The 19,395-nt window shown below is 35.7% G+C and overlaps 4 protein-coding genes and 1 pseudogene across 7 annotated transcripts; 3 read left to right on the top strand and 2 right to left on the bottom strand.

The window, feature by feature from the left end:
- Positions 1 to 3,984: 3,984 nt before the first annotated feature.
- Positions 3,985 to 5,571, bottom strand: LOC104743698 (putative F-box protein At1g32660 pseudogene; annotated as a pseudogene). The gene has a single exon (XR_015580943.1). The product of XR_015580943.1 is annotated as a putative F-box protein At1g32660 pseudogene (transcript).
- A 91-nt stretch (positions 5,572 to 5,662) lies between these two features.
- LOC104741763 (alkylated DNA repair protein ALKBH8 homolog) lies at positions 5,663 to 7,537 on the top strand. Of its 2 annotated transcripts, none has more exons than XM_010462678.3 (6): positions 5,663 to 6,142; positions 6,252 to 6,353; positions 6,439 to 6,654; positions 6,736 to 7,008; positions 7,117 to 7,182; positions 7,259 to 7,537. In XM_010462678.3, the coding sequence occupies exons 1-6, from the start codon at positions 5,822 to 5,824 to the stop codon at positions 7,319 to 7,321; spliced, it is 1,041 nt and encodes a 346-aa protein (XP_010460980.1). In that variant the 5' UTR covers positions 5,663 to 5,821; the 3' UTR covers positions 7,322 to 7,537. The 2 variants fall into 2 exon arrangements, 1 of the variants encoding a protein (XP_010460980.1); XR_015579142.1 differs by having other exon boundaries at positions 5,731 to 6,142; positions 6,452 to 6,654.
- Positions 7,538 to 8,159: 622 nt separating this feature from the next.
- LOC104741762 (GDSL esterase/lipase At1g31550-like) lies at positions 8,160 to 10,219 on the top strand. 2 transcript variants are annotated; one of them, XM_010462677.3, is made up of 5 exons: positions 8,160 to 8,598; positions 8,908 to 9,120; positions 9,214 to 9,362; positions 9,477 to 9,753; positions 9,842 to 10,219. In XM_010462677.3, exons 1-5 carry the CDS (start codon positions 8,352 to 8,354, stop codon positions 10,117 to 10,119), a joined length of 1,164 nt encoding a protein of 387 aa, XP_010460979.1. In that variant the 5' UTR covers positions 8,160 to 8,351; the 3' UTR covers positions 10,120 to 10,219. The 2 variants fall into 2 exon arrangements, with proteins under 2 accessions (XP_010460979.1, XP_087342577.1); XM_087486451.1 differs by having other exon boundaries at positions 8,195 to 8,598; positions 9,214 to 9,311.
- A 754-nt stretch (positions 10,220 to 10,973) lies between these two features.
- On the top strand, positions 10,974 to 11,690 carry LOC147928261 (uncharacterized). Its single transcript, XM_087486081.1, has one exon. It carries the CDS (start codon positions 10,974 to 10,976, stop codon positions 11,688 to 11,690), a length of 717 nt encoding a protein of 238 aa, XP_087342207.1.
- Positions 11,691 to 11,785: 95 nt separating this feature from the next.
- On the bottom strand, positions 11,786 to 12,778 carry LOC109128688 (uncharacterized). The gene is made up of 4 exons (XM_019235529.2): positions 12,515 to 12,778; positions 12,351 to 12,415; positions 12,197 to 12,233; positions 11,786 to 12,083 (listed from the first exon to the last, which is right to left on the bottom strand). Exons 1-4 carry the CDS (start codon positions 12,680 to 12,682, stop codon positions 11,937 to 11,939), a joined length of 417 nt encoding a protein of 138 aa, XP_019091074.1. The 5' UTR covers positions 12,683 to 12,778; the 3' UTR covers positions 11,786 to 11,936.
- Positions 12,779 to 19,395: the final 6,617 nt, after the last annotated feature.

Raw genomic sequence — 19,395 nt, 5'->3', positions numbered from 1 at the left:
TTTACTGGGAAGTATACACTTCTCCATAATTCTGAAATTATTTAATGAAAATGTTACTTTTTGTTCATACTTGATTCCTATTGATTCTTTAACTTTCTTTTGTTTGACATGAACATGTTACTTTTTTAGTTCTAATCTTTTTAAATGTCTTGAAACCATATCTGATTTTTTTTAATTATTGTTAAAGAACCATAAAATAGTTTTTGACAGTAAACTAGAATGTAACTCTTGTTGTATTGGTCTAACCGTTTGCATTTAAGAAGGTTGCATGTAAATTGTAGAAACTAGAGAAGGGTTTTGGGGAAAAGTATTTATTATTGCGTTGTCTTTCTTAATCAATGATAGAAAGGTTTATATAACACCCAACTCTTAGGGTTACAACGGTTTATAATAACCGCATCAACAAAGCCCAACATGAACTCAGTCCATACACCAATACTCTTTTGCACGACGAACATGGTACGCAATACGCAAACTTTGTAATAAAAAAACGAAACACGTATGTCGTGGACACTTGTCAAGGACAAACAAATCATGTCAACAAACTCCTCCAGGCATAAACTTAATTTTGAAAATAGGGGTAAAACTTCAGTTCGTGTTCGGTCTTTGATAAAAAAGAATAACAACGTCTCGTGGATGTAAATCGTGCAATCTCCACAAATAATTATCGTAATCTCGGACAGTCCACAAATCGGACTAAAAAGAAATTGACCTGAAAACATAAGTGTTCTAAACAACTCAGAAAAATTTATAATTCAAACCCATGTAAACAATAAAGCCTTGAACCATAATCATTAATTTAAATAAAAGAAAAAACCCTGATTAGTTATTGCAAAAAGAAATCCCTAAACTAATTTAATTAAAAAAAACCATATGAGGGTACTCTTAAAGCACAAAACCAAAGTCCCATTAATTAAATTATTAGAAATAAATAAACTACGGATACTAACCAAAATCTAAAACCCATTAACTCTTTCACTAAAAATCAAACGTGAAAACAAATCCAAATATCACATCATTTTCATCATCTCCGTCTTCACCGTCTCACATGTCTTCTCCACCAAAGGTTCTTGTTCACAAAGACTTTAATGAGGAAGCATTAATCTAGATTCATGAGGATAACATGGCTCTGATACCATGTAAAATTCAGGTTTTATTGTGGGATTATAATTCAAAACCAATTGACAATGAGTGGATTGACCATAATCATTTAAATATTACTCAAGTTCTTCACATTTTTCCGATGTGGGATCTTTTCTCCACACGCCTCCTTGAGATAATAGATAGAAGAATAGTTATTATCTCGACAGAATCCATCACGCCCTCTCAAGATAATACTCTTTTTTTTAGCTATTTTGATGGAATTGGACATTCTTTTGGACTATAAATTAATGGGGGTAATCAAACCTCTTTCTGGGCCTAATTAATTAACGAGCCAGCTTGGGTAAGCTATGATGATTCCACATTTACCACATACCACATTTCAGACCTAGTCGGGAGAAGACTCTGAAGGAGTTAGAACTTAAAAGGCTCCACTATGGGAACAAAAGAAAGACTAAGACAAGTGTTTCATTTTTTGAAGGTTCCAAATTGAAGGACAAAGCACGTAGCCATTTTGCTATTTATACAAGTGTTTTTGTATTTTCCTCTGGTCAATTGCTGAAGGAATGAAGATCATATAACTTTCAGAGATAATTTTTGTTTTTTTTTGGCTTGGTGTATATGATTATTTGATTCTGTTCATCAATTAAATATTTTTTTAAAATCTCTTTTTGGCAAAGATTTGATCATGATTACAATTTCTACTTGTTTGATGATGATGAATTATATAGATTGGTTTTCTACATTGGTCAGCACCATATCCAAAGAATTCTACTATCGATTATATATATATTGAAAGTAAAAGTAAAAGTAAAAACAAAATAAGAGGCAGAGTTTTCAATGCTCTCTTAAATTAGAGGATCCTTGGAATCAATTTAAGTTATAGGATTTTTCAAAAAGCTGGACGTGTTGATGTGCGATCAGAGCAAAATAATCCTCGGGTCTATCATGGAATCCATAAAGAGCACCTAAACTCTTCACTGTCTCATTAGGTACAAAATAGTTGAAATATATTCTAAACTCTTCGTTGCTTCGTTAGGTACAAAAGATGGAAATAAATCAAGATATTCCTCCTTATTGAAAGGTATAAATAACGAAATATGGGTGTTAGATTTTTCCTCTCAATAGTTGAAATATTTAAATGACGAAAAATCTTTCAAGATCTAATATGTGTTTTCCGAAGTCGGCTAGTACAGAGCTAAATTAAACAATAGCAAATAAACGCTACACCGAACGCCCTAGCCTTTATAGATCCTCGAGAGCTCAAAGCAAACGCAAACAACAGCAAATACTCAATGTGCCGCTAACCACACCTCCCACACAACTAAATCCAGGGCATAATTAAAAGAAAACATCTAGACAAGAGACCCGAAGATGCTAACGAACTGGAGATGGAAAGGCAGTCACCACCGGTTGAATGGTCATTTTAGAGGGGTTGTATGAGTAAATGAAGAAGGAGCCAACTGTTTTTAATTAACACCAATAACGATTTTATATATATATATGGATACTGAATGAGTACTGATGAGTTTTACACAATTGGCTTATGATTATGTGACAGTTTTTGTTTTTGCTGGACAAAAAGACAATAGATGAGTTTGACACTATTGGCTTATTCATGTGACATTTTTTGACTAACTCATATTTCATTCTAGTTCCATCTATCGAAGCACCTTTAGATGGAGATGGAACATTATCGTACATTACAAAAATTTAATTCTAATGATGGTTTTTTTCCAGGAAATATCGATCGAAATTTATGCACCTAATGACCTGATTTTGTATAAAGACTTAAACTAGAGTTACTAGACATCAAATACGTTAATGGGGGAAGACAAAAAAGTAAAATTTTATGTTACTCTTCTCCTTTAACATTTGAAGTGGAAGAAGAAGAAATGCATATGCCTTACCAATAACTTGACACATATGTAAATTCAGATAATGTTTCCTATTTCATGTTTATAGAATTATTAATATCACTATTAAAGGTAATAATGAAGAAGAAAGTGTATTATATAGGTTTTTATATTTTAGTTTAGTATTTACAGTTTTCATGAAATGAAGAGAAATACGAGAAGCTTCAACCTCCTGATGTTAATACACTTTGTGCTGCATATGACCACTAGAATCGTTCCAAATTCTTGTACGAAAGGATAATAGGCTTTGTATATATAGATTATCAAATCGGATCGTATCCCACGAAAGTTGTGGTACTGGGTAACTTAGCGACTTGCTCCGCTAGGATTTCATCAACCACATGCATAGATAGTGCTTAAACAGCGAAAATATCATTGAAAGAAGCAAATAAGTTTTAGTAGGCACAATTACAAGCTGGTGGGACTTGCCAAGTTGCCATCTCGAAGTTAGGTAGCAAAGAAGAAGACTCCTCTCCATCTTGTAAAAACGAGAAGAAGGTAAAGCTTCTCCTCAGGGTTGGTGAATACACCGTTACTCAAAGCGACTATAAACCGCGATTGCTTCGAGGAAATGGAGAAGAAGGAAACAATGAATCCTCGGCTTCGGATAATAAAAAACCACATCTTTGACACGCATCGCAACTTCATAAGAGACTTGGCCGGTGTTCTTGTCAGAAAAGTAATCTGTTGAAGAGGGAGCAGATCTAAGTCTACCTTACTTGTTTTTTTGTCTTGCTCAAAAAAGAGTAATACGAGAAGCTTCCAAACAAAAAGAGGATGTGAATCAAAGAAGCAGAAAAAAGAGACAAAGAAGCATGATACTAGAAGGTTTCACTTTGGGAACAAACGAAAGACTAAATGGTTTCATTTTCAAGGTTCCAAATTGATAGACAAAGCACGTACGTACCTATTTTACTATTTATACAAGAGTTTTTGTATTTTCCTCTGGTCTATTGCTAAAGAAGTGAAGATCATATAACTTATTGGTTTTCTACATTAGAGGAGAAATTGTAAGTGATTTGAGTTCTTCAGTTGTTGAATAAATATTGAAAGTAAAAGTAAAAATAAAATAAAAGACAAGAGTTTTCAATGCTCTCTTACATTAGAGGATCCTTGGAATCAAGTTAAATTAGAGGATTTTTAAAAAAGCCAAGACTCTCGACGTGTTGATGTGCGATCAGAACAAAATAATCCTCGGGTCTATCATGGAATCCATAAGAGCGCCTAAACTCTTCACTGTCTCCAATTCCTAGGAGCCTAACTCTTCTTATGTTTTGTGTTTCAACATTGTAGTAGAAAATGTAGAAGGGTCGAACATTGCGTGACAACTTAGTTGGGGCGATAATGATCTCACCAGCCTTGTTGGTGCCAGGAAAAGATATTTCACCACACTCAATATCATCCCACACAGAGGAGGGTATAACACATGTTTGCTTTGACCATTCAGGTTTCTCGGCGTCTTCTAGTATCCACAAATAAAAACTAGTGAAACGAGCATAAGGGTGTCTCACAATGGAAGCTAGCTTCCCTTTGTATTCTAAGAAAATTGATTCGTCCCCCCTTAGCACAACATCACTAGGTACTTTGATGAAACTTAGTTTCTCAGATCTAACATCGAAACGCACAAAAGCTTGACCTGTAGTTTGGGTGAAGAAAGCAGCATAGTACAGAAAACCGTTGATGCATACACTAGCTGAACTCGTCCTATAAGGTAAAGGGGTACCTTTAATGGGTCTCCATCCTTGACCACCTCCCACTGTTAATACCTTGTGCTCCAGATGACCAATGTAATCGTTCAGAATTCTTGAAGAACATGATAATGCTTTGAATTGATCATCAATCGGATCGTATCCAACAAAAGAAGCAGTGGGCTGAGTGGGACCTCCAGGTAACTTAACGACTTGCTCCATGCTAGGGTTACACATCATCATCCATGAGTTTGCTTTCACAGCGAGAATGCCATGGAGAGAAGCCAAAAATTGTCTGTAGTATGCAAAGGTGGCGGGAATTGCCATCTCGAAGCTGGGTACCAAAGAAGAAGACTGATGCTCCTCTCCCTCGTCGTGTTGAAACGAGAAGAAGAAGGTAAGCTTCTCCTCAGAGTTGGTTAATACACCATTACTCAAAGCGACTATAAACCGTGACTGCTTCGAGGACATAGAGAAGTAGGAATCAATAAATCCATGGCTTCGGATGATGGATGACCACGTCTTTGACACGCATCGGGAATTCATAAGAGTCTTGGCACGCACTCTAGTCAGTATAGCCATCTTTAGATCAAGAGGGAGCGAATCAAAATCTGACTTACTTGGGTTTGTGTCTTTCTCATCCTCATCCTGGTTACGTTTCATGGCGCCTACCAAGCAAACCCTAGATTCGACTCGATTGGTAATGAGGTTTACTTCTTTTTGTGGCCCTTCACTACAGAATTCACAGGCAATGAAACCATTTCTGACCTAACTTGGGCTCCCTCTCATCTTCCTGACGAAACCCTAACCATTTTTGCCCCAATTTTATTTTTGTTTTACAATTTTTTTCCTCTTGACCTTTTTCTTTCAAGAGTGTGAATTTGGTGACTAACAACAAAAAAAAAAAGACAAAAATATTCCTCAAAATTTATTTGTTTTATGAATAGTAAAGAAAGTGAAACAAAACAAAATTAGCCATGCCAACGTCAAATGGGCCTCGAGGCCCATTATACACTTAAACGTCGTCGTTTTTATTGAACCTACGGCGAAGATAACTCGCCGTGAAACAAAAACACCTCAGTCGATCGGAGAAAGTTACAGTCAATTATTCCGAGAATGGTTCAGCCACGATTCGTCCGTCCGGCGCAGTCATCACCTTCCTCCGATGCCGTAGAACCAAATTCATCCAACCTATACGTCGCAAATTGTGGACCGGCGGTTGGACTATCACACGACGCAATCGCGGCGGTGTTCTCTGATTTCGGTGAAGTGAAAGGCGTATACGCAGCCGACGAGAGCGGCGTTCGCGTCATCGTATCTTTCGCCGATCCTTTCTCGGCGAAATCTGCTCTAGAAGCCTTGAGTGGTCGTCCATGCCCGGACCTTAAAGGACGGTCTTTGCATATTCGATACTCAGTTCTTCAATTAGCTTCCGAGGTATTTCCAATTACAATACTGGATCCATTCATGGGTCTTATCGTATCATGATTAGGTTTCTATATAGGTCTCAAAGTTTTGATCTTTATGTGTTGGTTGTAACATGTAGACGCAGGTGAATGATTGTGTTCCAGTGTCTTTAGTTGATACAGAGTTGAACATCCCAGGGCTTTTCCTAATACCTGAATTTGTCAGTGTAGAAGAAGAACAGGTACATAGTATTTTTGCAATGGTGCTTAAGGTGTTTGATTTTTTAACCTCTTGTGGTTATACTTATTGGGTCCTGTCTTTATTAGCAATTGCTTGCAGCTGTTGATGCTAGGCCTTGGATTGGTCTTGCTAAACGGCGTGTTCAACACTATGGATATGAGTTTTGTTACGGGACAAGAAATGTTGATACCAAGAAGCGTCTCGGGGAGCTTCCATCGTTTGTTTCTCCTATACTCGAAAGAATCTCGTTGTTCCCGAACCTTGATAACGACCAGTCAAGTTTGGATTTGGACCAATTAACGGTACATCATCACACTCTCTGTAGTTATATTAATATGTTTTTAATTACATTGAAGGCTGAGGGATTTTTGTGAAAATATCAGGTAAATGAGTACCCATCTGGGGTGGGTTTATCGCCTCACATTGACACACATTCAGCATTTGAAGATTGTATTTTCAGCCTTTCTTTAGCTGGTCCTTGTATAATGGAATTCAGAAAATACTCTGTTTCCACATGGAAAGCCTCAAGTGCTGATGCTGAGAAGTTGGGTGACTCCTCTTGCATCAAGAAGGCCTTATATCTTCCTCCTCGATCTATGCTATTATTATCCGGGGAAGCACGCTATGCTTGGAATCATTACATTCCTCATCACAAGGTTGTATTCTTATCACCACTATCTTCATTTGGATATCTCCTTGGCTCTCACCATGATATTGTTACTGCATTTCTATTAGTTGGTAACTGTTGTACTGTGCTCTAATAGATTGACAAGGTGAAGGACAAAGTTATTAGAAGGAGTCCCAGAAGAGTATCTTTCACAATTCGAAAGGTAATATATAGAAAACATACTTGTGACCACTATGTGCTTTTTCAGTTGAGAGACAATAAATTCAATTTTTTTGCAGGTGAGAAATCATCCCTGCAGGTGTAACTATCCACAATACTGCGACTCTCAGCAACAAAGATAACTGAAGAAGAGGAAAAAATGAAAGGAAGAATATGTTAGGTATAGACAAGATGCATTTGGAGAAGAAAAAATGATCATTTTTGTAGTTGTTTACTCTTAATTATTAGACTAGATTTGAATGTTAATACTATTAGTTTTGATAATCAAATTGTTACTCGTTGTTCCAAATGTTCTAAGTTCACAATCATGTTTTCATATAAGAAACAACCTTCCTCAAGTATCTTCTTCTCATTTGTTGTATTTTCCTCTATTTCAGTTCAATATCTCTTTTATACACTACATCTAAAATCAACAAAATATTACAATTAAAACGATCTATTGCAACAATGGGCAACTTGCAAAACCACACCCTAACTTCGGTTTCTAATATTTCATCAAGTGATTTATTTTTGGGTATGAATGTGTTTCATGTTCATCGATTGTTATAGGCGGAAGCAATGGACACAGTCTCACTTTTCTAAATACTTCAAATTACATTACGGTCATTTATGAGCTCAAGCTTTACACTAATGACTTATCCTACATATGAACTCACTATATTCCCTATGATATTATTGAAACAAGCTTATTGAAACCGAGTCCTTGTTAGTGGTTTGGTGAATGTATTAACGTTCGAAGAGTGGACACAGTGTAAAATTTGCATTTAGGTGAGAAGAGAGCAAATTTATTGTATTTTTGCAACAAATCTAGTTGTCTTATACTCCGTCCACTTCTCAGTTGCAAATAGATATTTTCTAGAGGGTGGTTAAAACTTCAAAGTCAAAGTACCCGTTTTAAACGATACAAATACAAAAGTTTTGTAGGCCATAAAAAGTGAACTGCTTTGCCCCACCCTTATTATTGATAAGGCAACAAGAAACAGTACTCACTGAGTAATCACAATTCAACTATACATTTAGTTGTATTAGTTTTGGAAAATAACAAATCATAATAAAATAGAACAAAAACAAAACAAACAACAAGATAGAAAGTGAGAAAGTCACTTGTGAGTTGTGACCTCTCACTTGGCGTCGCTAGATTCTCATGTGCTGATGGGGATAGTTAGCCTGATCTTTTTACCTGCTCTTTTTGTTGTCACTATCGTATGCTCGGAATCGCAATGCCGAAATTTCGAATCCATCATCAGTTTCGGCGATTCGATTGCCGACACCGGGAACTTGCTCGGTCTCTCGGACCGAAACAATCTTCCTATGAGCGCGTTTCCACCGTACGGAGAAACTTTCTTCCACCACCCAACTGGTCGTTACTCCGATGGCCGCCTCATCATTGACTTCATTGGTACTTCTCTTTCTTTATGTAATTGACTGTGATCAGTCTGTGTTTTTAACTCTCGGAAGAGTCAAAGAAAACAAAACCTTGTGTTAGAAAAGAATCTTGTTCAGGTAGTAATAGATCTAAGGGCTCTTTCTTCGTTTTCCTTTTTGTCTTATGTAAACTCTGGTTCTGTTTTCTTGTTTTGGCGTAGGTTCTTGTTAAGTTAGTGTTTCTTCTGTAAAATATTTCTATGTTTATCTTCTTTTTTTTTTCTTGAACTGCAAGTTAACAATGTAAACTGTTAAGTGATGCTCCAATTTTTTTTATTTACAGCTGAATTTTTGGGGCTTCCTTATGTTCCTCCTTACTTCGGATTTAAGAATAGAAACTTTGAGAAAGGAGTTAATTTTGCTGTAGCCTCAGCAACGGCATTGGAAAGTTCTTTTCTCGAGGAGAGAGGATACCATTGTCCTCACAACATCAGTTTAGGAGTTCAGCTTAAGATCTTCAAGGAGAGTTTACCAAATCTATGTGGCTTGCCATCAGGTAGTGAAATCTTATAAGATCGACTTTAGTGGAGTAATTATTATGTATTTGTTTTTAATTAAGTGGTTTGATCTCACTTGTATTTGTTCTTAGATTGTAGAGATATGATTGGAAATGCTCTGATTCTCATGGGAGAGATTGGAGCGAATGATTATAATTTCCCATTCTTCGAAAGCAGACCCTTTGATGAGGTCAAAGAGCTAGTTCCGTTTGTGATTAGTACTATTTCTTCTGCCATTACGGTAACAGATTTAATAGGATTCTTGATATGCAAGCCACAATAACGAGTAAAATAGATTTGATTAATTAGGTTTTTAAAAACTATGTTTGTTGCTTTGGGACTGTGTTGAATCCAGGAGTTGATTGGTATGGGGGGAAGAACATTTCTGGTGCCGGGAGGGTTCCCTATTGGATGCTCAGTAGCATATTTGACATTATATCAAACATCAAACATGGAAGAATATGATCCTTTAACAGGATGTCTGAAATGGCCGAACAAGTTTGGAGAATACCACAGCGAGCAGCTTCAGGTAGAAATCAAGAGACTTAGGAAGCTCAACCCTCATGTCAACATCATATATGCTGACTACTACAATGCTTCCTTGAGTCTTGGCCAAGAACCAGCCAAATACAGTTAGCCTTCTTCATTCCTCCACTAACTCTCCACAACCAATTTACTGATTCGGTATTAACCGAGTTTCCAAATCAATGATATTTTCAGGATTCATAAACGGAACCTTGTCCGCTTGTTGCGGTGTAGGAAGACCATACAACTTCAGCTTTAGTCAAAGTTGTGGAAGTGTAGGAGTGGAATCTTGTAACGATCCTTCAAAGTACGTAGCCTGGGATGGCATTCATATGACTGAGGCTGCATATAAGTTGATGGCCGATGGATTACTCAAAGGACCATATGCGACCCCTCCTTTCAATTGGTCATGCCTCAGCTCCAAAATTAAGAACAAGAATTCATTAGAAAACACAATATTATTTGATGAGTAGTTGACGCAAGTTTGTCTCAAAATTTATAATCGGTTCTCAAATAATTCGAGTACTATTCGTTTAGAGTTAAATCACAAAAATTAATACATTTATTATAAAATTTAATTTTGGTTTCTTAATATGTATGAAATACTTTAAACTTGGATTAACTATAAACAAAGGGAGTTGTAAGCTGTAAAACCCCAAGTCCAGTCCATCAACAAGCTAAGATGGGCTCTATGGACTGGACTTGGGGTTTTACAGCTAAGATGGGCTCTATCTTAGCTTGTTGATGGACTGGACTTGGGGTTTTACAGCTTACAGGAGTATGGTCTAATTGTATGTTTGTGTTCACTTTCGTAACATTGTGTTGTTGTCTGAGGGAGGGTGGTTCAAGTGTTACTAACTAAATCATGTGATGTATTTTAGAAAGATCAAAGTCTTCCTACAAGATAATTCCGTGGTCACTAATTGTAATCATCCACTTCCTAGCAATCAAATAAATTTACGATTAAATGATCATTGGTTCAAGAAATCCCACTTTTCCATATTACGATTTACTGATATCAGAACATATAACAATTGAGATCAAGCTTTGGAAGTAAAATACCCGTTAAAAGAGTGATTATTGTTAAACGAGGCAAGTGATCTAAAAGAACTAAAACTCTTTTAAAATAATTTGATATCCAAGAATGAGATATTTCGGTATAAAACTCTGTTGATGAACACATCCGTATAGATATTAGTAAGGAAAGAAAGACGAAGAGAAAAGAGAATGAAAAACTAACATCTCAAATGTCATTCAAAAGAAACTTAACATCGCAGTTAGGTCGCTTGATTGATGTTGCAGTGCAGGTCAGCGTGGCTGCATTGACATGGGTATAAACTTACATGCCACTGTAGCTGAAGCTCTGCTCAGTAGACCGAGACGTCACAGAGTTGACTACTTCAATCAAATTGAGGGAACACTCGAAAGTTTGCGCAACAGGGGTTTGGTGGAAACAGAGGATATTGTCCTTTGGAAAGGCAAGCGAGACAAATACAAAACAACCTTCCTAACAAAGGAAACATGGGAATCCATCCGAGTTGGTAAGCAGCAGACGAGTTGGTATGCAGGTTTTTGGTTTTCCCATGCCACACCAAAGTACTCATTCTTGGTCTGGCTTGCCATATTAAACCGTCTTACGACAGGTGATCGAATGCAGAAATGGAACACACAGGTTGATGGCTCCTGTGTCTTTTGCCGCGACCCGCACGAAACACGTAACCATCTGTTTTTCGCCTGCTCCTACTCCAAGGATGTCTGGACAGGACTCACCTCGACGCTCTTAAGGACCGCTTTCTCTCCAGATTGGGACACCATTTTAACACTCTTAACGGACGCATCTCAAGGAAAGGATACTCTGTTCCTACTAAGGTATGTGTTTCAAGCTGCAGTCCATTTCTTGTGGAAGGAGCGGAATAATAGACGCCATGGTGAACCACCGACTCCATCAAATTTTCTCATTAAACAACTCGATAGACAAGTCAGGAATCGCTTGCTCTCCATACAAGACAGCGGTCGTATGACGGTCTGGCTAGCATCAAGATGAAGAAGACCAGCCTCACAGCACTACAGTTTTAACTTATATAAACATTTTCAGTTCATAGTTTTTATATACACACGCTGCACCTTGATGTAAAAAAGTTTTTTTTCGAATAAATTTTACATTTTATTCAAAAAAAGAAACTTAACATCCTGTGTATGCATGTATCAACTGGGTTAAGGATTCATAACATGAAAACCAAATATTCTAAAAAAATCGGGTAACAGAAAAGAAAACAGTCCTTTAAAGCAATTAAGAAGTTGGCTCGTTCCTTTTGAACACGGGATCCCATACTAATGCGAGTGCGGCCCCTGTCAGCGGGGGAACTGTTAACAACCGGAGGCCTCTGACCATATCTTTTCGTGCAGATATTATGGAGAAACGATTGTCTCTTAATCCCTGTAACACCCAGAAAAAAAGTATTATATGTATAATATCTAATGAATGATCCTTCTAGATGTCAAGGTGTAAAGTGTAAGATGCATGAGTTAAAAGGAGAAAGCTATATATACCTCTATTACATTTTGAAATAACATCTCATTCTGATTTCTGTTGTTCAAGTGAGAGAGGTGATGTTAGTTAACGGCTTAGAGCATATTACAAGATGTTTGAGAACAGTGAGAGGCCAAATAAAATAAAATAACTAAAAACTGATTACATGCATACCCTGCCGAGATTCGAAGCTTCTCTATTGGCGATATCGATCCGTCGATGGAGTGGTTCAAACGTTTCTTCAAAAGGAGGTTTTAATACAAGTACGATTTCATAAGAAAAAATCAACACAATTTCTACGTCGTAAAAACAAACTATGAAAGGTATATATGTGTTACCTCAACACCTTTAACTTTTGAATCTTTAATGGATTGAGAAATTTGGCGGTACATGAGTGGACGTCGAGGAACAATGAAGCCATTACCGGTGGCGAAACCTCGACTTCTAGCCAAGGAAAGCGCAGATTGAGCCTTTGACAGAACCAGGCGCTGCAACGACGCCATCATCGTTTCAGGAATTTGTGTAGATCGTGTTGTTATTGTGAATTTCAATTTGAGAGAGGGAGGGAGAGAGGGTTCGAGAAACTGACGTGTTTACTACCTATGGTTTGATTTCTCTTTGATATTTATATAAATAAAATTAGTCTTTAGATAGAAATCTTTTAAATATATAACAGGATTCTTTTAAATATATAACAGGATTTGCTATATTTTTCTTCATGTTCAAATTATAATTTTCTATTATTGTTTAAATTTTATATAGAAATATTTGACAAGTAACCTATGTTGCATGGAAACTCTTTTTGAGGTGCGTTTCCCGTTTCTGAAACGTTTCAGAAACTGAAACTCGTGGAAATTCGGAAACAAGTCACAGAAACAAGATGGAAACTCCGTTTCCGTTTTGTAAACGCGACGGAAACTCTTTTTTATAATTTCAAAATTTAATAAATAAAGAAATTGAAAATATAAGAATTATGATACATATAATGATAAAAAATATAATATAATTAGTAGCTTAAAATTTAAAATCCCTAAATATATGGTGATGCTGGTCAAAAAATTTGATTTTGAAAGTTTATTTTTTTACGCTTTTACTTTTAATTAAACTATTTAATATTTATGTTTTGAATTTGTGTGGTTTCAGATTTTTTTTAGGGTATGTTGGCATTATAGTACATTTTGGAAATTTAATTAGTGTTTTAGTACAAACACTATTTATAATTGGCAAAATAGGTAATAGAGTGTTTGTGTGTGAGTGTGTGTGAGATAAGAGAGTTATGTAGGACCCATTTGTGAGATTGAAAAATTGTGATAATTATTTAAATAGTTGTTATTATAATCTTTTTTTAGAAAACTTTTCAGATACCAAAAAAATCTATATTTTTTTCTTATAATTTGATATGTATTTTGTTTAATAATTTTTAAATATATTATCTATATCTTTTGTACCCATACACTTTATTTAAGTGTACGAGTGTCTGTACATATTACTAAGTGTCTATACATATTATTAAATGTATAGATGTCTGTATACCTTATTAAATGTACAAATATATGTATACTTTATTAAGTGTACAGAAGTTTCTACATATTATTAAGTGTATAGATGTAATGGATATACTTTTAGTAATGTGTAGAAACATTTGTACACTTTATTGAATTTTTTTTAATCTCATGTTATTAAACTTGAGATATTAGTGACTTGACTGAAAAATATTAGAAAGAGATGCAAATGTGTTGCATAAGTTATGAGTTTGAGAGATTGTGAGAAGAAGGTTTAGTTTTGAATTATTTTCTTTAATAAAAGAGAATCATTCTTTATAATTTTTTTGAGTTCTTAATCTTAAGAAGAAAATAAATCATAATGGCGTTGGTACTTACTTGGTAGAAGAATTCGAATATATACGATGCCAACATATTTGTATAGATACGTAAACAGCTTATATATATATAATATTCAAACGCGTGTGGCTGAAATTTAACACCGTTAGTAATTCCGTGTAACGGCCGTTAATGTATCTTAAGCTGCGGGTTCAAATCTACCAATATTTAAAAATATATATATATATTATTTGAAACTAATTTAATATATTAAATGTTTTTATTCCAACAAAAATCTATTAGGTATTAAACTTCAAAATTAAAAATAACTTGTATTTTTTTAAATAAATTTTCCCGTATATATTTTATTATAATAACATCAATTACTTTTTAATATAAATTTACAATTTCAAACCTTTAAAAACAACATCAAAATGTGTTGTTGCACGGTCATTTACACATATAAACTCATATAAGTTAACATATCATTTTAGAAGTTTTGATATTAACATATTTAACAAGATTTAGTTTTAAAAACATTTTTCATTTACATTGCCCATAAATCTATTACTTTCTTAACTAAACACTACAAGAAAACAGGCAAATAGCGATTACACTATTAATCGCTATAAGGTGTGTTAGGACTAAGCAGCGACTAAAACCAGTAGTCGTTAATCGAGAGTCGCTAAAATAAATAGTCGTAAAATTAGTCGCCATAGTCGTAAAGTAATCACTAAATTTAGTGATTACGCTACGACTATATTAAGACTATTTTGTATAGTCGTAAATTTAGTCGTCAATTAGTCACTAGTAGTGACTAATTGACGACTAAATTTACGACTATACTAAATAGTCTTAATGTAGTCACCAAATTTAGTGACTAATTGACGACTAATTTACGATTATGTATTTAAAAAATATTATATATAAATATTTCATGTTATAAGACAATAATTTCGCTTTATAAATATTTATTTTGATTTATATAAAATTTTATATTTGAATTTTGTTTTATAAATTCTATTTAATTGGATTTACATCTAATTCTTATATTTGAACAATTATAAAAATAACTACAATTAATATTACATTAACAAAACTCATCTTAAGTAACATCATATTCATTACAACCCCAAGTACAAAAGATAACAAAAAGAAAGAACACTTATCAAGAAAACAACAAGAAAGGCCTCTTCCAATCGTTTCCCAAGTGAGGCTTCTTGTGCTTGTATCCTTCTCAAATCAGGAACTGATCCTTGCAATCCACAATAACTTAAGGTTCTCCAAGTTGTAAAGATGAAGGTACAAAGAAAAATTAAGCTCACTATTGAAGAAAGTAAAAAGAAACGAACCCATTTGAAACCTATTGCAAAAATACTTGTAAAGTATCCAGCTGATTGTATAAGATGAGCTAGAAGTGAAGAGTACCTTATCCAGTTGATGGAGTTGGAGTTGGATCAGTTTGGGGAAGAGGTTTTGTGGTTGTCTCTTTAGCTGAATGGCTTGCAACGAAATTCAGAAACCGCGGATCACATTCCCTCAGCTTCACGCGCAGCAATTTCTGCATCACGCCGCTGCAGTTGAGCAGCTTGTTCTTCTATCATGCGTTGAGCTTCCTTCAACTGTTCTTCGAGAGCCACAAAGGTAGAAGAGCCACATACTTGCTTATGCGTTCCATTGACAAGGCAGTCCTTGAGGCTTCCAACTCCATAAGGTGTTCCTCTTGAATCCTTCTCAGTGGACTTGAAAATATTAGAAAAGTTAAGATTAGAGGATGACAAATTAAACTCCAAGACTATAAATGTGTATTGGTTTTAAAAAAAAGTTACCTCAAGGAAAATTTCTGTATATTATTCTGTTATGAGGTCTCGTGGCCGTGATTCTCCATCTGACACAACAAAAGACTCTGCCTCGAGCTGAGACAACTTCTCTTGAACAGTCTTCTCATATGTTTCTGCAATCTTCTCTGCCTTCCGATCAACATATGTACCATCAGGCTTTGTATGTGCCTTGATGAAAACCTCACCAAGTCGGACTTCTCTTCCCAATTCCTCAACCTGCAATGTTAGAAGAGATTAACTAAAAAAAATAGCAGTTATGTAAGAATTGAAAGTGGCAAAAATAACAGCTACTTAACCATTTCGTCTTGAAGCTGTCGATACGACTTTGGCCCTGAGAGGTGGACGTGAGGATCTAGACCGTTACGGTCAGACATACGGGCATCAGAGTAGGTTTTACTCTTTTGTTGTGCTTCTTCATTGTCCCAGTAATCCTCCATCGTTCTCCAGAGAGTGTTTCCAATCCAGTTTGGTTGAACTCGACTAGTCCTCACAGTGCTAACCATGTCTTTGATCCGCTTTTGACTGATTTCCTCAAAATAAGCTTGAACAGTTCCGGTTATCAAAGGATCCCAGGTGTGGGTTTTCTAGAAAAAAAAAAGGAGCTATTGTTAGTGAAAAGAAGACATGTAAAGCTATGTGACATAAGGCTTATTGTGAGTGAAAAGAAGACGTGTAAAGCTATGTGACATAAATCCTTACCGCAAACTCAAGGAAGTATCTCTCTTGTTTGTCCCGCGGCACACATGTCCAGCTATAGAAGGGACCTTCGAATTTGTTTAGAATAATTTTAGTAATCTTCCGAACAAGTTTCGATCCTTTGTCACGAGTAAACCTCCATACACATGAAGCAAAAGAAACAATACAAGAGGCATCAGTTAATGAGTCAAAAGAAACAATACGCATACGCATATTCACAAAACATTGACTCACCAAGACAAAAAACTATCTTGACTCATGGAACATAGAACCACATGATCATGAGAATCCAAGAGAAAACAAAGATCATTTTGCAAAGATGGGTCTATAGACAAAACCTATACTTGGATAAAAAAAAAACCTAAACATGAATCTCCAGAAAAAGTTTCTACGGTTTGATGCATGAACACAATCTATACTTGAATCAGTAAACATAAACATGAGTCTCAATACACAAGCAATAGATCTTTCCAAAAACAGAGCAAAACCTATACTAACTATACTTAGATCATCAAACACAATCCTAAATTTTCAATAAACCAAACGAAATCATAATAAAATTACTCTCGTTATCGAGCATTGACCTACAGATTTCTCTTCTAACATTCACAAAACACCATTACAATACATGAGAAGAGATAAAAAGCATACCATTGGGTGTTCAGTATGGGTGTGGGAGAGAGGACCGTGGTGAACTTATCCCTGTTTGGCACAAGAAGCAGGGCATTTAGAGCGTGAACCACGTCCTCCTGGAGCTCCGGCAACACCGCATCAGTTTCTTCTTCGAAGTTGTTGCCTTGGAATGATGGATGACTACGAGTCCGAGAGCGTTGAGCTGGAGAAGGCGGAGGGTCATCTTGAAGAGTTGCATGAGTCGCTGGATTGTAGTTAACTTCTTTTGAAGGAGACCGGCGTACTTGAGGTTGAGGTTGGCGAGTAAAGGAGCCCTGAAATAGTTGTTGAGGCGGAGGATAGTCCCGGATCTAGGATTGCGTTGAATGTCGTGGCAAAATGGGGACTTCTTCTTCAGGTGTCTGCTGTGGATGAGGAGCTTGGACTGCCGGCGTGAAGTCGTACTGACTTGGTAGATTGGTAGGCCGTAGTCTTGACCCTCCGGGACTCTGAGAAACATTACGAACAAGTTTTCTTTTTCTTCCTCGATTAGGCATCGTGTGACTGAGGAGAGACTGAGAAGAGACTACGAAGAGATTGAGAAGAGAGAATGAGAGGAGATGAAGGCGGCTTTAGGGTTTCGTTGCTTTCCTCGAAGAGATTAGAAGAAGAGAGATCGATTGAGATGTCGTACAGGGCTTTAGGAAGAAGATGAGATTTTAACTGGATTTGGGCCTAGCCCAATTTATTTTTATGTTGTTAATTTTATAAAATGTTGTTGTTAATTCAAAAATACATAAATAATTATTTTCACAATAGCAACTGCCCAAATAATTATTTTCACACAATATTTTAAGATTTTAAGCTAGCTTTCCTTTGGTTTAAAATTTTAATATTTTCACACAATATTTTAAGATTTTAAGCAAGGTAACATGTCATTTAATTTTCCTTTGGTTTTTACTAATAGATTATCACTTAGTTGATCAAGTGGTAGAAAAATTTGCTGTTTGAGTTTTTAAAGTACAACAGAAAAGAAAAATTTGCTGAGTTTTTAAAGTCACTTATTAGTCATTAATTTAGCGACTATTTCTCCCCATCGCTAGCGTAGTTGCTAAATGAGCGACTAAATTACCACTGTAACTTTCAAGCAACAACTTAGCCATAAAATAGTCGTCAATTTACGACCACAATTACGACTACGACCTTGGTCGTAATTTAACGACGACATAGCGACTAATCTCTATCAGTCGCAACCGAGTCATCATGTAGTTGCAATTCAGTCGGTAATTTTGACGACTACATATATAGTCGCTAAGTGTAGTCGCTATTTGCCTGTTTTCTTGTAGTGAAAACTCTTACATTTTACAAAATAATTAGTTAATATTAATACAGCTTACATTATAACAAGCCAAATTTTTAAATACAGTGAAAGCAAATTTATAGACATGAAAAAATACTATATCGCTATAATATGAAGAAAAAAAATCAAACTAATCGTGCGAGAAGTCTGACGTTCACGGAGAAAGTGGCGTCATCCCTTGCATTCACGTTTTTTAAGTTTCCGAATGTATTCTCGAAGCTCGATGCACCAGAACACCCACGGAGATAATAGCTGAAATTTACCAATAAGTTCTTGTAATTAATGAACAAGTTAGAGTAGATAATTACCAAAATTGTAATCGAAATTTTTAAAATTAAAACAATAACAAAATTAGAAATTGAAATTGAAATTGAGAAAAAGAAATGAAGAAACTTGGTGACGTTGATGTTCCTTCTATGATGCGAGTATGAGTAAAGTAAGATTGAAGTGTGAATGGATGATTGTGTACTCATATAGTACTTGAGATGATAAACACTTAGCAAAATAAATATTAAAAAAAAATGGCTATGTGGTTTTTAAGCTCATTATATGTCATCAGGCCAAAATGAGAATAGGAATTTTTCTTGATTTTTAACCTCACTAGATAATATCCTGTACAGGCCCGGCTCAAGTTTACCGAGGTCCCTGAGCTGGAAAAAAAAAAAAAGGTCTTTTTCCCATGTTTTTTGGAAAAAAAGTTTTGGACCCTATTTTATAAAGAAAAAAATACAAAAAATTGGATAGACCCGGTGCTACTGCACCGCTCGCACATGTCTAGAGCCGGGGCTGATCCCGTATATGTGCGGGTTATTGTGTAACACCCCACTCCATTATAGTTTATTGGGTCATTTATATTATTAGCTTCAGCCAATTAAAAGCCCAAATGGGGT

Source organism: Camelina sativa, chromosome 14, assembly GCF_030686135.1.
Source record: "Camelina sativa cultivar CO46 ecotype springtype chromosome 14, ASM3068613v1".
Classification (NCBI taxonomy): Eukaryota; Viridiplantae; Streptophyta; class Magnoliopsida; order Brassicales; family Brassicaceae; genus Camelina; species Camelina sativa.
This window is presented reverse-complemented; position numbering and strand designations above follow the sequence as displayed.